At 39.0% G+C, this 16988-nt stretch overlaps 1 protein-coding gene across 1 annotated transcript in view; it reads right to left on the reverse strand.

Moving 5' to 3' along the window:
- Positions 1 to 5456: 5456 nt before the first annotated feature.
- Positions 5457 to 16988, reverse strand: part of WDR36 (WD repeat domain 36) — an 87467-nt gene continuing 75935 nt past the window's right edge. The window contains exons 19-23 of the mRNA XM_089684743.1: positions 16120 to 16262; positions 15458 to 15574; positions 14638 to 14719; positions 10531 to 10718; positions 5457 to 5979 (exon numbers count right to left, since the gene is read on the reverse strand). Coding sequence (XP_089540869.1) covers positions 5830 to 5979; positions 10531 to 10718; positions 14638 to 14719; positions 15458 to 15574; positions 16120 to 16262 — 680 coding nt within the window. The 3' untranslated portion in view covers positions 5457 to 5829. The remainder of the gene's footprint in view (positions 5980 to 10530; positions 10719 to 14637; positions 14720 to 15457; positions 15575 to 16119; positions 16263 to 16988) is intronic.

A 16988-nucleotide genomic window follows, 5' to 3' on the forward strand; every position in this document is an offset into this window, starting at 1 on the left:
CACCATTATTTGAGATATTTTCTTTTACTTTGTGGTTGAAGGAGGGTGTTAGCTGCTTAGGACAGGGTACATTCATTTCAAGCGCAGGAGGTCTTTCTCTTTCCCCCTGGTGTAAGGAGGCCATGACCAAGTGCACCGCCTCCATGCAAAACTTGCACACCTTCAGGAAGAATTTCAGAGACTTAAGGTCCAGAATAGGCCGAACCTCTTCTTCAGAATGGAATGTGTGGAATAAAACAGATCGAGGCCGAGGGTGTCAATAACCGGGTCCCGGCGATTGCCGACAAACACTGACACAACACAGCTGCCCTGTATTCAATGTAGCTCTGCTCCCTGTCAGTTCCCAGCTCACTGTTCCAGAGAACAGAGCTTAGCTTTCTGGGACAGCTTGCAATAGTGAAGTACACCCCCCCGCCCACTAGTAAAACACTCCCCTCACACAGTTAACCCTTTGATTTTCTAAAAATGTTATCCCCTCCCTCCCCAGTGCCATTAGTACAGTGTCAGTGGGTTTTCTTTTGCACTGATCACTGTATTGGTGTAACTGGGGATGTCGGTGACCCCAAGTCAGTTCCCCCCCGTGTCAGAATGTCAGTCACTGATTGCCGCCATAAGTCGCTGATTGCCGCTATTAGTATACAAAAAAAAAAAAAAAATCCAGTATCTATACTGCCATTTGTAGACGCTATAACTTTAACATAAACCAATTAATTTACACGTATTGGGATTTTTTTTTTTTTTTTTTTTAGCAAAGATGTTGCAGAATACATTTTGGCTGAAATTTGATTTTTCAATTATTTTACTGGACATGTTTAATAGCAAAAAGTCCAAAATATTGTTTTTTTTTTTTCTCAAATACCACCGAAAGAAAGCCCAATTCATGGGGAAAAAAAAAAGAATGTAAACTTCATGCTTGTGCAGCGTTGCATGACCGCGCAATTGTCAGTTAAAATGAAGCAGCGCCATAACACAAACTGCTTATTTAGCCGCTTCCTGACCGCCCGTCCAGATAGAGTTAGATTGTCGTCAGTACACCAGTCATCACATTTAACCCCTTGATTGCCAGGAAGACGCACATACACAATAAACCTCCATTGCTAGTAGTGTCTGAACGGATCAATATGTTTGATCAGATCAGCACTATACCAGTGTTCACATTAGTATAGCGTCCCCAAAAACACAGCGTTAGCGGGATCAGCCCCGGCACCTGCTAGCACCTGTGATTAGCTCCTACGCTTACCTCCTCCCCTCCCCCAGCAAGTGCAATGTCAGTAGGTCACTGTCACTTGATACATTGCACACAAAACAGCAGTGTTAGCAGAATCAGGCCTGATCTCTGTTAGCACTTGCCGGTAAATTTTGATGACTCTCATATGCAGCAGAGTGCCAGTACTAGTGCCACGCTACCTTTTGGTGGCCTAGTACTTCCTGGTCTTTCACATACCTCTTAGATTGTAAGCTCCCAGGATCAGGCCCTCCTAACCCTCTTGTATTGAACTGCATTGTTGCTGTATTGTCCCCTGTTATATTGTACAGCGCTGAGCAAACTGTTGGCGCTATAGAAATCCTGTGTAATAATAATACCAGCACTGCAGTATCACTTGGTGACGTGGCGAGTCCCATAATTGCAGTACAAACTGGTGTGGTGGCGAGCACAAGTATTGTCCCACAACCACCAAGAATTCACACACAGGCCTATAGAGCCCCTAGTATCCTTCAGGATGTGCTTGCAAATCCCGATTGGCAGCCCACAAATTCTGCAGTACCCATACTTCCCCCATTCACTGCCCAACCCAGTATTCAGGTGGAAATAGCAAATTTAACTACTCCCCTTGATTTTTTGGAGCTGTTTTTCACGGAAAATCTGTATGCATTGATTGTGGATCAAAGCAATTTATATGCACAACAGTTTATCGCCGCCAACCCAGATTCAAACCTTGACAGACCATTCGCATGGAAACCCATTATGGTTTCCGAATTAAAAATTTTTTTGGACCTTACCCTCAACATGGGCATTACTAAAAATTGAATTGCGGTTGTATTGGTCCACAGACCCGATTCATCATATGCCCGTGTTTTCAGCTGCCATGGCCAGGCATAGATGTGAGACTATAATGTGTTTTATGCATTTCAACAACAATACACTCTGTCATCCTTGGGGTGACCCTGAATTTGACCAGCTCCACAAAATTCAGCCCCTCACAAATCACCTTAACCAAAAATTTGCAGATGTCTATACTCCCCAGCAAAAAATCTGCGTTGAGTCCCTCACTAATTTTTCTGGCCACCTTTCATTCAAACAATTTCTCCCCAGCAAGCGTGCCAGATATGCGGTCAAGATGTAGAAGACCTGTAAGAGGGCAACAGGCTATACTTATACGTTTCGGATTTACAAGGGAAAAAGATATTCACGTGGAGCCCCCCAGGTGCCCAGACTACATGAGCAGTAGTGGCAAGATAGTTTTGGACTTGGTGTCATCCTTTTTCCATATGGGGTACCACTTATGCGTGGACAATTTTTATTCAAGCGTGCCACTATTTAGACATTTGTACAATCTTGGAACTGGTGCATATGGCAAAGTGTGACCTAATGTGTGCCCACCATTAGATGTGGGTGGATGCAGGCGGTATATTCTAATGGTGGGCATACCACACACTTTCTGGCAGAGATTTCTTCTCTTTTTTTCATTAAGTCCACGGGCTGCATACAAAAAAAAGAACATAGCATATACAGGAATACCTCGGTTTACGAATGCCTCTGTTAACGTAATTTTCGGTTTACAAATTTTTTTCGCAATACAAAGTGTATTGTCAGTGCTGATTTTTAAATGCAACTGCCGTCCTTTTTTTTTTTTCTTCACTATAGCTCACAACATTAGCTGTCAGTTTTGAGGAAATAAACTAAAAGAAACTCTCTCTCTTTTAGCTATAGGGGGAAAGTGACAAATGAATCTCTGAACTACTGTATAGTGAAGAAAAAACAAAACAAAAAACAATTGGTAATTGCATTTAAAAACTGGCATCTGACAGCGGAGTGTAAAAGAATTTTGCCAGCAATTCTTACATTCAGCTGTCAGGACAGTAATTCTAACACTAGACCTCCTCTGTACATCTAAAATGGTAGCTTGTAAAAGCTTTTAAAACGTTGCCCATGGATATTAAAAATGTATGTAGTTTGTCGCCACTGCACAAAGCATGCGCATTTTTAAAGCATGTCATGTTTGGTATCTATTTACTTGGCATACCATTATCTTTTATATTTTACCAAATAATTGGGCAATATCTTGTGTTTTTGTGCATTAAAAGTAAAAAAAAGTGTATTTTTTTTTTAAATTGCGTTTGAAAAAAATCGCTGCACGAGTATTATGTGACATAAAAAATTGCAGCACCCACCATTTTATTCATTAGGGTGTTTTCTTTAAAAAAATATATAATGTTTGGGGTTTACTTTCCTAGCAAAAAATACAGATTTTTTTCATGTGAACAAAAAGTGTCAGAAAAGGCTTGGTCTTCAGGTGGTTAGAAGAGTGAATGATGTGTGGCATAAACTTCTAATGCTGGGCATAAAATGCCGCCACCCACCAAAACGACCCCTTTTTGGAAAGTAAACACCCCAAACCATTTGCTGAGAGGCATGTTGAATCAATAGAAGAATTTATTTTTTTACCACAAGTTTTTGGAAAATGACAAACAAACAAATGTTTTTTTTTTAAACACAAAATTGTCACTTAAATGATTTATTGCGCACATATGCCATGGGCATATGTGGAATTACTGCCCAAAATACATTCTACTACTTCTCCCGAGTATGGGGGTACCACATGTGAGAGACGTTTTGGCAGGCTAGCCAAGTACAGGACCCCAAAATCCAATAAGCACCATTAGGCTTTTAAAAGGGATTTATTTCCTCACTACCTATCACAGTTTCGGAGGCCTTGAAATGCCAGGATAGCAACAACCCCCCCCCCCCCCCCCATGACCGCTTTTTTGAAAGTAGACACCCCAAAGAATTTGATAAGAAGCATTGTAAGTATTTTGCAGAACTCATTTGTTGCCAAAGGTTTTTGAAAATTGAAGAAAAAAAAAACCCAATATTTTCTTTTTTTTTTATATTTCAAAACCTTGTGAGAAAAAAATTAGATCTGCAAAATACTCATCATGCCTCATTTTAAATTCCTTGGGGTGTCTATTTTCCAAAAAGGGGTCATTGTGGGGGGGGGGGGGGGAGGTTTGGTTCTATCCTGGCATTTCAGGGCCTTCCGAAACTGTGATAGGTAGTGAGGAAGTGAAATGAGAAAGTTAAGTACCTTCAGGCTTTCAAAGTGGTCATTGGGTTTCAGGCTCCTGTATGTGGCTAGAATCCCAAAAAGTCTCACAAATGTGGTCTCCATATACTCGGTAGAAGTAGCAGAATGTATTTTGGAGTGTAATTCCACATATACCCATAGCTTGTGCGAGAAATATATCATTTAAATTACAACTTTGTGTAAAAAGAAAAAAAAAAAAATTGTCATTTACAGAAACTTGTGGAAAAAAAATAAATCATCCATGGACTCAATATGCCTCTCAGCAGATAGCTTAGGGTGTCTACTTTCCGAAAAGGGGTCATTTGGGGGTGTTTGTACTATCCTGGTATTTTAGCACCTCAAAAAATGTGATGGGCAGTCAGAAAGTAAAAGCTTTGTAAATTCCATTATCTATACCACAGTTTGTAGATGCTATAACTTTCACACAAAGCAATCAATATACACTTATTGGGATTTTGTTAACCAAAAACATGGAGTAAAATAAATTTTGGCCTAAATTTATGAAGAAATTTTATTTTTTTGGATATTTTTTTATCACAGAAATTAGAATATATATTTTTTTTTTTGTGTGTGAAAAAATTGTGACATAAATTTCGTTTGGGTACTGCATTGCATGACCGCAAATTATCAGTTGAATTAGTGCAGCGCCGAGTAGCAAAAAGAGGACTGGTCATTAAGGGGGGGGGGGGGGTAAATCCTCTAGGTTAATGTACACCTATGATAAAAATTATAGACCCTTCATTTCTTTGGAAGTTGGCAAACTTACACAATTTGCAGGAGATCAAATAATTATTTTCCTCACTGTATACTTGCACTTTATGGCAAGAGCTGCCCGCCTTCAGTCAAGCCACAGTTCTGCTTTATGAAACTGCAGCCATAGTCTGCAAGTTTGCAGCTGATTCACATTGTTTTTCCATCATCCAAACCCCTCACTCAAAAGCAGGTTTTAAAACATTAAAGGCTTTAATTTCCAATAGGAAAATTGGCCATCACTGATCAACTGTAAAAAAACAAAAAAAAAACAAAAACAAAAAAACATGTTGCTATGGACCAAATTCATAATGTTCATTTCAAAATTATAAACCAGGAATGCATTATGTGAATAATTCTATAGAACATGGAGAAATTGATAAATTAAAGAATAATATGTAAAGTCCAAACAAATGTTTATTGGATCAGAAAATTTTTGTACTTATGAAAATCTGACCTATAAAATATTCTGCATAGTTATAAAACCATATAAACAGTGGATTAATTTTATAAATACTGGTTATTTGAATCTATTCAACTTTACTGTATGTATTCATATTATGGCAGACGCTGTTCATAATAAAACTTATGCAAAGATACTTTATATACATAAAGTACATATGACACAATATTGGGTCAGCCATTAGTATAGCCACTCACAGGCAAACTTTTCTGCTGAAAGTAATTAGATAATTTGAAAAATACCATTTCAGATCTTTGCTTTCCTAAAAGTAAAAGCAACAAACTAAGCAGCCATGACACAAAGCACTTTTCACAATAAAGCACTTTTCATGTAGTTTAGAACACACAAGCTCTGATTAAACAAGGTCTGCATATGATGCCACGTCTCATCAAGGTGCGAAGATAACAGAGAAATCTCATCCAATAACTTTGGCTCGGCCGAAATGAACCGCAGATGGATCTAGAAAGAATACACATAAACGGTTTAAATGAAAAAAAAATAAAAAATAAAAAAATTATGAACATCCTGTCATTTCTATGCCTTGATAGTTCAATAATCAATTTCAGGACACCAATGACTTGTTTTCAATACAGCGAAGCTTGGGCTCTGGGAGTGCAAACCAATGCTATACTGTAGCCCAATGAGTGAGGATACACTATTCTTCTTCATTGTTTTAATTTCTCAACTGAGTTATAACAGTCAGGCCTACAAACTGCCCCATTTCAGCCTGTGCAAGTACCTCCATACCCATCCACATTCCTAAAAAACAAAACTGTCAGAACAGATGGATGATTCGACATGTAGAAAATAGTCATTTTTCTTTAAAGGAATAACATAAAATGGATTTCCTTTAAATCCTGGAGGTATCCCCATGTCCTGCTGCTTTAAGGGTACCCTTGTACTTCCCATAAACTCATTTTAGCAGACAGATACTTTTAACTGTGAGAATGATTAGCCATGTGAGTGTGGAAAGTGGATAAGCACAAGCAATTTCTTAGATGTGTGTGTATATGTATATATATATATATATATATATGTGTATATGTATATATATATATATATATATATATATATATATATATATATATATATATATACATACACACATATATATACACACGCACACACCGGCCACTTTATTACATCTACACCTATTCTAATGCTTGGTAACACAAATTGCTAATCAGCCAATCACATGGCAGCAACTCAATGCACTTAGGAATGTAGATGTGGTGAATACGACTTGCTGAAGTTCGAACAAAGCATCAGAATGGGGAAAAAATGGGATTTAAATGACTTTGAATGTGGCATGGTTGTTGGTGCCAGAAGGACTGGTCTGACTATTTTCAAAATTGTGGATCTACTGTGATTTTCACAAAAAACATTTCTAGAGTTTACAGAGAATGGTCTGAAAAAGAAAATATATCCAGTGAGCAGCAGTTGTGTGGAAGAAAATGCTTTGTTGATGCCAGAGGAGAATGGGCAGACTAGTTGCTGCGACATTCAGATGGTAGGGTCAGAATTTGGCGTAAACATGAAAGCATGGATCCATCCTGCCTTGTATGAACAGTTCAGGCTGGTGGTATACACATAGACATACTTACACACACAGTGGGTAAAATAAGTATTGAACAAGTCCCCATTTTTCTCTGTACATATATTTCCAAAGGTGCTATTGACATGAAATTTTCACCACATGCTGGCAACAACTTATGCAATCCATACATACAAACAAACCAAAACAAATAAGTTTGAAATTTAAAGTTGTGTAATAAAATGGAATGACACAGGGAAAAAGTATTGAACTCGCTAACTGAAATGTATTTAATAATTCATACAAAATCGTATGTTGGTGATGAAAGCTTCAAGATGCCTCCCGTATAGAGAAACTAGTCGTATGCATTGCTCATGTGTGATTTTGGCCCATTCTTCCACACAATCTTCAAATCTTGAAGGTTCCATGGGCTTCTTCTATGAACTCTTTTGATTCCAATAGAAAATCTATGGAAACTAGTCAGGTTATTGGTTGGGCAATTTTTTTCTCTCTTTGAAACCAATTGAGAGTTTCCTTGGCTTTGTGTTTGGATTATCTTGCTGAAATGTCAACCCCCATTTCATCTTCATCATCCTGGTAGATGGCAGCAGATTTTTATCAGGAATGTCTTGGTACAATTTTTTATCATTCCTTCAATGACATGATGTTTGGCAGTACCATATGCTGAAAAACAGCCCCACACCATGATGTTCCCACCTCCAAACCTCCACTGTTGGTATGGTGTTTTTGGGGTGATGTGCAGTGCCATCTGACCTCCAAACATGGTGTGTATTATGGCATCCAAAGAGTTCAATTTTGTTCTCATCTGACCAGACTATATTCTTCTAGTTTTTCACAGTCTTGTTTAAATGTTTTTCAGCAAACTTTAAACGCGCTTCAACTTGCTTTTTCTTCAGCAATGGAGTCTTCCGTATGGAGCATGCATACAGGCCATGGCGGTTGAGTGCATTACTTATTGTCTTCTTTGAAACAATTGTGCCTACTAATTCCAGGTCTTTCTAAAGCTCTCCACAAGTGGTCCTTGGCTCTTGGACAACTCTTCTGTTCATTCTTTTCACTCCTCTGTCAGAAATCTTGGTGAAATTATGTTATTTCCACTTTCGGATAATGGTTCCCAACAGTGCTCATTGGAACATTCAGAAGTTTAGAAATCCTTCTGTAACCAATACCATCAGTATTTTTTGCAACAATAAGGTTGCAAAGGTCTTAAGAGAGCTCTTTGCTTTTACCTATCATGAGATGTTCCTTGTGTGACACCTTGGTAATGAGACATTTATATAGGCCATCAGTTGAGACTGAACCAGCTGATATTAGTTTGCACTGACAAGGGGCAGGGTTGCTTTTTAATTACGGAGAGATTTCAGCTGGTGGCTTGGCTTTCCATGCTTTTTTGCACCTCCCTTTCCTCATGTGTTCAATACTTCTTCCCTATGTCATTTTATTACACATAACTTAATTTCTGAACTTATTTGTTTTGGTTTCTCTGTATGTATGGATTGCATGGGTTGTTACCGACGTGGTGAAAATTTCATGTCAATAGCACCTTTAAAAATACATTTGCCTAGAAAAATGGTGACATGTTCAATTTCAATACTTTATATACATATAAATATATATATATATATAAATCATACGCACTGTGTGTGTGTGAATAAATAGTAAATATATTGTTAGCACAATATTTAGTGACATTACACATAGTTTAATTTTAAACTCTGTGTATGTTCTATGCTCTTTTAAAGCCACCACTACAAAATAAATACAACACATTTAACCAGTTGCGCACTGCCCTATAGCAGAAAAATTGCTACAGAGGGGCATGGGTCTGCAAAATCACGTAAATATATGTGATTTTGCAGTTCCGCGTAGGGGGGCGCACGCCGGTGATCACAGAGTATCTCTGACGGGGGTAGAGACCTGTATGTAAACAATACAGATCTCTCCCGTCAGCTCCTGCACACTGCTTTGTATGGCTCTGCATAACGCTGCCATGCAAAGCAGTGTTCTTACAGTGTAACACACACACACACAGCCCCTATAGGGAAACAGCACACAGGTAACCCTTTTATTGCCCCAGATGTTAACCCCGTCATGCCCAGCACCATTAGTACAGTGTCAGTGCTTTTTATTAGCACGGATCACTGTATTGGTGTCACTGGGGATGTCAGTGACACCAAGTCAGTTTCCCCCCGTGTCAGAATGCCCACCGCAGTCCCACTATAAGTTGCCAATTGCCGCCATCACTAGCAAAAAGAAATTCCAGTATATATACCCCACCATTTGTAAACACTATAAATTTCATGTAAACCAATTAATTTACATGTATTGGGATTTTGTTTTTTTTTTCTTAGCAGACATGTAGCAGAATATATTTTGACCTAAATTTTTGACGAAATTTGATTTTTAACATTTTTTTACTGGACATGTTTAATAGCAACAAGTCAACAATTTTTTTTTTATATTATAGCGCAAAAAATAAAAAACACGTAGGTGATCAAATACCTCCGAAAGAAAGCTCTATTTATGGGAAAAAAGGACATAAATTTCATTTGGGTGCAGCTTTGCATGACTGCGCAATTGTCAAAGTAACACAGCGCCGTATCGCAAAAAGTGGCCTGGTCAAGAAGGGGGGTAAATCCTCAGGAGGCCAAGTGGTTAAAAGGTATAAAACAGATTTAAAAATCTTAACAATAAGAAATGCTTATTATTAATACATGTTTGCTGCTGTAGGAGAGAATTATAAAAGAACATGATCAGCACCAACAGGGCTGCAACTGCCTAATTTTGCTACACTTGGTTTTGTTACACTGAATGACCACTGCAACTAGCTGTTACAATGATCCCTCAACCATCAACTACAAGGATTGGCTCCTGTTCACACAATGGAATTTCGGCTGTCCAACATCTTAAAAGTATATCAAAACCGAAGAACAAAATTTAAACATATTACAGTTTACCAGTCCTTAGATGTGATGGCTGCCTTAGTTTTAATGTTTCAGACTACAAACATTTTCAACATGTACAGAAAACATCTGCTGATATTGCCAGAAATGCAGTGTCCTTTGCCACTTTATGCTAGCTAAACTCAAAGCACAAAGTTATCTTTTGTCTGTGAACTACTTCTCCCTCTCATCTCCATTACATATGGGGGGGGGGGGGGATAAGTGTTTGTCCAGTCCAGTTCAGGTAACAACTACCATGGCTCCCATAAGAGATACAAAGGACGAGTGACTATAGCCACCCTAGGTTCATTTGGAGGATTAACAGATGAAAAGAATAAAAGAAAAATGCCTGAAAATAAGAACATATCAGCCACATCTAATAAATGGTAAGCTGCAATATATTTGTTTTTCTTTGTAGATACTTTTTAACTTAAGTCCTCCCAAACATAATTTAATGTAGCAATTGGCTAAGAAGAAAATAGGTCACAGAACATCGAAACAGTCAACAATTACCTTTAGAAATAAAGCAAGATAAGCCTGGGCAAGCTCAAAATCCCGTTTTATGTCCAACATTCTGCCAATCATCTTCAAGAAGCTCTGCATTACTTCAACAGAACCACCGCCTTCTGGAGCCAAGTTCCGAATCTCTGTATCAACGTTGGAAGGTCCCATCTCCTTTATTGTTTTCAGTGGAATGTCATCTTAGGATAAACACAATCATTTTATGTGCTTGCAAGTTGTTTTCACATCAATGAAAGCTGCTCTACTCTAAGAACCCAGCTGAGCTTTTATACTGAATCATGGCACTTCTTAGAAAAACATCCACCATTTATTTATAATTTTTGAAAAGCACAATTTAAACGCAATGCATATAGTTTAGTAAATGGTCCTTTTTATTTAACGGTTTTAAAAAATGTTTGTAAGGTACGAATGAAATATTGCATATGAATACTATGCGTCATTTTATCCAGCCAGCTGTGGCAAACGCTGCTCGTTTTTATGTCTCCAGCACTTAATAGTCTCTTTACAGTGATAAATACCTCAAGGTTAAATATACACATAGAAATGATAGCCTTAGAGGAGTTACTTATCCCATCTTGGCATTTAACAATCCTTAATCCAAAAAAGTTAGGACGCTGTGTTAAATCTACATAAAAAACAGAATGTACTCATTTGCAAATCTCATAAAACCATATTGTATGCACAGTAGAAAACTTATCAAAATGATTACATTGAAAAATGTAAATTCTGTTTTATATAGATTTTACACAGCATCACAACTATTTTTGAAATTGGGATTGTAGTCTGACGTTTTAAGGAGAGGAAGCTGTGCCTACAGTGCGGTCTCTTGAGCTTACAAAATTCTGGGAGTCCTTTGAATGTATCATCTCAGTACTAGAAACACCAGTGTGCGCAATCACACAGTAAATTCAAATTCAGGGCATTCTCTACCTTGAAATCATAGCTACCTGTAAGAGGTGGAAAGACATACCGTTCTCCCCCTGGGCCAATCAAAGAATGCTTTGCATTGATTCTAAAAGTGAAAAGCATTCTCTGAATGGCGCTAATGCAGAGCGGCCTCACAATACATCAGGCTGGCCGCCCAGCATGGGACCTGGAAACAAGTAGAGATCACTGAAGTGGTATCTACTTCAGGGACTCATCTTCTAGGGGCTTCACCTAGGTTTGGTATATACGTAAGCACATTGGTCCCAGCTCAACTAATATAACGATGTAAAAATGTATCATGCCAGGAAGGACTGGTAAACTACAATTGTTGTTCTTGGATGCACAGACGGATCATTTTCCGCTTTTGTATGAATGTTTTGGCATGTTTTTCTTTTCTTTAGTTTACGATTGAATATAAGTATTTTGGCTACAAAACCTATAGAAAACACATTTTACTATGCAGCAATTTTGTAATTTTAACCTTTATCAGAAGTCACACTGCATCCAAACAAGCAGTGACTTTATCAACAGCATCTTAAAAGAGAAGTGCAAGATATACAAAAAAAACAAACATACATACTCACCTACGTGGCTGCATCATTTGTCTGATGCTGCAGCTGTACCCACCATCTCTAAGCCTGAGACCTAAGCGATCATTTGACCCTTTATTGCTCAGTTCTCAGTCTTTACTGAGCAGAGAGCAGTGACTGTCATTCACCGGCTCTCTGCTCTGCCCCTCCAATACTACCCAGGCTGTGGAGGGGGTGAGAGCAGCTGGCTCAGGCACTCAGAGGCATGCTGAAAGGCTGAGCCAACTGCTATCAGGCATCTTGATGGATCCCCCATTATTGTTAGCTGACAGAGCCAGTCCAGGCTCTGCTGGAATCCTGACAGCTTAGGGCAGAGAGAACCAGATTAAGGTCTCAATGAAGAAGAGGATGCTGTAAAAGTGGCTTGATCAACAAAACACCTTGAATAAAGGTTTTAACGAGGGATAGTGGGGCCAGTGGTTTTTTTTTTTTTTTTTAAAGAACAGACCAGGCAGCAACATGTTCTTTCAGAATACTTAAGGCAAAGTTCTGGTCAAGATCCGATTGAGGAAGGTCAAAATGTGAGGCACAGCATAATATGATCTGGAACTGAAGAGCTTGAGTTCACATGAGGCAAAGAAGGAGCTCCAGGTATGATAATGGATCGTTCTAGAAGCAGCTTTTCTTGCTTTAAGTTTCCATCTAGTTTCTGCCATTGCTACAGGTGAAAGTAATCCCCTGTGGAGTACTGTTGGGAGTAAGGTGTGGAAAATGGGTAAGCATGTCAGAGAAGGACTACACAGCAACCTGGGTGCAAACCGCACTGTAGTGAATTGCTTGCGGCAAAAAGCAAGAGGAGGAAGCGTCTGAGGACCTTAATATAGGTCTCTAGGCAGAAGTGGTGGTAACGCCAGGTCTTCCCCCTTAAACTGAGCTCTGAGTGGTGGAATTTTAGTGCGAAGTTTACACTAACACATGTAAAAACACTGTAGATCTCCAAACACACTACAGTCATGGGCAAACATATTGGTGCAATTGTCCAGCAGTGAGTCCAGATCTCAATCCTTAAGAACACCAGTGGAGATACCTCAGAACAGCAGTTGGAAAAAGGAATCCTTCCAATCTTGAGAGACCTGGAGCAGGTGGCAAAAGAAGAGTGATCAAAATCCCAGTAGAGAGGTGTAAGAAACTCATTGATGGTTCCAGGAAGCGATTGATTTCAGTTATTTCTTTACAAAGGGTGTGCTACCAAATTATTAAATTGGAGGTGGCAATAATTTTGTCCAGTCCATTTTTGGGGTTTTGATTGGAATGTGTCAGATTTGGCTTTTTGTTTCTCCACTTTTTTGTGGCATAACAATATAAAGAAAAGGAAAAAACATAGGAATGCCTACAAATTTGCAACTGCAAAAATTATCTGGGCAAACATGCATTATCTGACAGAAATGCAGGGGTGCCAATATTTTTGGCCATGACTGTATAAATATATAAGATTAGAAGACAGTGAAAAAAAATTTAGGACTCGTGGAGTGAGATAGACACTCGTCCTGTGCTGTATGATTAAGATAGAATGCCAGATAACAGAAAAGTCAAGAATCTCTTGCATAACTGAAGAATGCCTTGACAGGAAAGAGAGGAGAAACTAGTTTACCCGAACCACTCAGAAGTGGTGTGTCCCTCAAAGTCAACCCCCTTCCTCGGCATAAACCTATGTAAAGTAGTAATTTCAAAAGGCACCCAGCAATCAATAAATCAGGCAGCTCCCAGAGCCAGCACGATCAGCCTACTCATTTTGTCTGAGACAAGGCAAGCAGTAATGCCAAGAGCTCTGAACCTGGAAAGCACTCCAAAGCTAACTTTTACCTGTATAGGGTCTGGAAAACACCTTATGTGGAACCCAGTGGGGAAGGGGCAATTTAAAGCTAGCCCTGCAACATTCGGTCCAATGCTCAGGCTAGGCTGAGGAACGCCAAGCTGGGTAACTGCAATCAAAAAGACCAGCTCTAGCTACAATGTAGTCTTGATCCTTGTCAGTGTCCCATGCCCTGCAAACAAATTTGTGCTGTGTCCTGACACTACCAGCTAATCTCTACAAACCTTCTCCAGACACAGCTCAGCTCCCTCTGCAGTGTCAGCAATAGCTGTACTCCGGCTTCTCTCTGCACAGCACTGGAGATGGAGGTGCAAGGAGGACACAGAGTGAAAGTGAAGGAGACTGGGGGAGATTGAACAGATATTTAGATCTTCTAAATACATACACCGCCTGGCAGTGTATGTATTTAGAAGGAATGACTGCTACTGGCAAAGTCCGGGACTGAACTGTAGGGACAGATTATTAGAAGCAGTTGGCCAGTAAGGGCCAGGGCAGCCAGGCCCCTCATGACAACCTGGCCCCCTACATGTGTATGGGCTGTACCCCCTGATGGTGGCCCTGCCCGTACCATAAAATGGAACCAGTGAAAGGGTAAAATGCATCAGTGGATGGCAATGATCTATAGACCTTTTCTTAAAAGAGGTCAGATTATAGTTAAAAGCAACATTCTGGAAATGTTTATGAAATAATATATGTACTTGTCCTATACTTAAAAGACATGCAACTATATATTTTTATTTCAGCTAGTTAGACGGAATTGAGACTTACAGTTTTGGTGATCAAGGGCTTCTTCAAGCTGGACACAGAAAGTAGATTTCTGTTCAAGAACTCCAAGATTCACAATTTTAGACTAAAAATAAATGATACATTTCAGTCCACCTTAACAAACAAATGTCATGTGCAGGATTAACTTTGCAGACATTATTAATAAAAAAACATCAAACTGGTGCTACATAACCCAGATAGTTCACGCAGTGTCTAAAACCTGTACGCCTCTGTAAATAATAAAGACCATGTCACCATCATCAACAGTTAATGTAAGACAGAGTCCTGGATTACAACAGGGTACTTCAGCAATGAAACTAAAAAACAGTTCTGTTCATAAAAGAAAAAAAAAAGTCCTTTAAGGGCAAGCTATAATGATTAGCTGGGTGGTTGTAAGGGGGGTATAGCTCATAAGCAAAATGTTAAGCCTCTAGGGCCCCATTTTTGAAGCTGAGATATATTTATCACATGATGGAAGTGTCATATTGAGGAATATCACATATGGTAATAATGCTGAATTCATCAACAGAGGGAAGTTTCAGGCACTAAAACAGATGTGCAGTCTAAATTATGGTATTAAACCTTGATGATGTCACTTTCCCAGAACTCCCTTGTGCATATCACTTATAAGAACATACTTTATGCCAAAATTTGCTTTGGCATCACTTTAACATTGTGTAATGTTAAAGTGCTGAGCAAACTGTTGGTGCTATATAAATACTGTATAATAATAATAATAATAATGACGAAAGCCTTTAAAAGTCCAAACGTCTATAGCATAGGTGTCTGCTGTGTCCTGCAAACAGTAAATTAAATATCTTACCTGAGGATCTTCCTCCTGGGCCTCAGAACCAAAGCGAGGAACAAGTCCTGGAAGAGTCGGGATAAAAAACGGTGCTGATTTAGGCACCTTCGGAGGCTCTTTGGGTTTGTTCCTTCTCTGAAGAGAGAGAAAAACATTTTTAAATATTACTTCGCAGAAATTATTTTACCAGTGACAATAAATATAAAGTCAACTTCTGTGGTACACTTCCACATATGAAGTTAGTAACACAAAAAGTAAGCTAATACACACCCATATCACAACATCAATACATAAAGGGTTAATCAAATAAGGGTGCTGAAACCATAGACTGGGTTTTCACAAGAAATAATAGGCAGCACTCCAAACAGCTAACTTTTTGAATTTCATATATTTATGAAATGAGGTCACATATAAAGACAAAACAGTAAATGGACACAAGCAGCAGCGGGCACCCTCACAGCAAGCTGTTGGCTGTGGGGGAACCTGACAGGAGGAGCCAGACGAGTCTGCAGGGTACCAGATAAGAGGAGGATCCAGGCTGCTTTATGCATAACCACTGCACACAGCAGGTAAGTATAACATGTTTTTTATTTTACAAAAAAAAAAAAAAAAACATGAACCTTTAATATTGCTTTAATAGGTTATATTGATAATTCTGAACTGACTTAAGAACACAGTACCTTAATGACATCAAGGTTGAGGAGATTCTTCCATCTTGACTCAGGTAACAGTGATAAGGTCACCAGTTGCTCTGCTAACTGTTCTGGAGACTCATATTCCATCATATCCTCACTGGAGTCTTCCCTTACTTCAAGTTCATTTTCTTCAGCACAAAGTAGGTGAAAATATTATAAATCAAATTCAGGAAATATGTACGATCAATTGTAAACAGTAACTGTTATGCAGAACACAATGCAATTAAAAGGATAAGTTCGCCTTTTACAATAAAATACTGAACACATTTTTGCAGGTAGAAAAAAAAAAAAAGTGCATTTATTTATTTATTTTTTACACTGCAGTCTAGAAGGCATTGCACCCTCGATCAGCAGATCGTGGGTACAATGGCTGGATACTGCAGACAGTAAGGCAGTTACTAAATTGAAGGAAGAATCAATGGACTACATGAGAGCTCACCAGTGCCCATGCAGTTCATTGAGAAGTACAAGCTGTTGGCCGGGGAAGGCCTATGGTAGATGTAGTTCATTCATTCACAGAACTCTGTTAATGAATAATGAGGCCTAGTGGGCGGAGGCCTGCATGGGTGTGCTGTTTTTAAATCCTGAGTGCCGGTTCACATATATGTGGATTGGATGCAGATTTACCTGCATCTAATCCACGACATGTGAAATAATATTGCTTCCTATGGTGTCTGTTCACATATGTCTGGTGCACTGGCGGTGCAGATTCAGTGCGGTTTGAAAGAGTCATGTCCAATTTCTAAGCACTGCCTTCAGGTTCAGGTGTGGATTACAGGCTATTGACTTATATGGAAACAGTTTCTAAACAGCATATGTGCGAACAAAATAAAATCCTGAGCTAATCCTATCCT

This window comes from Staurois parvus, unplaced genomic scaffold, assembly GCF_062004578.1.
Source record: "Staurois parvus isolate SC_StPar_1 unplaced genomic scaffold, SC_StPar_1.0 ptg000354l, whole genome shotgun sequence".
NCBI lineage: Eukaryota > Metazoa > Chordata > Amphibia > Anura > Ranidae > Staurois > Staurois parvus.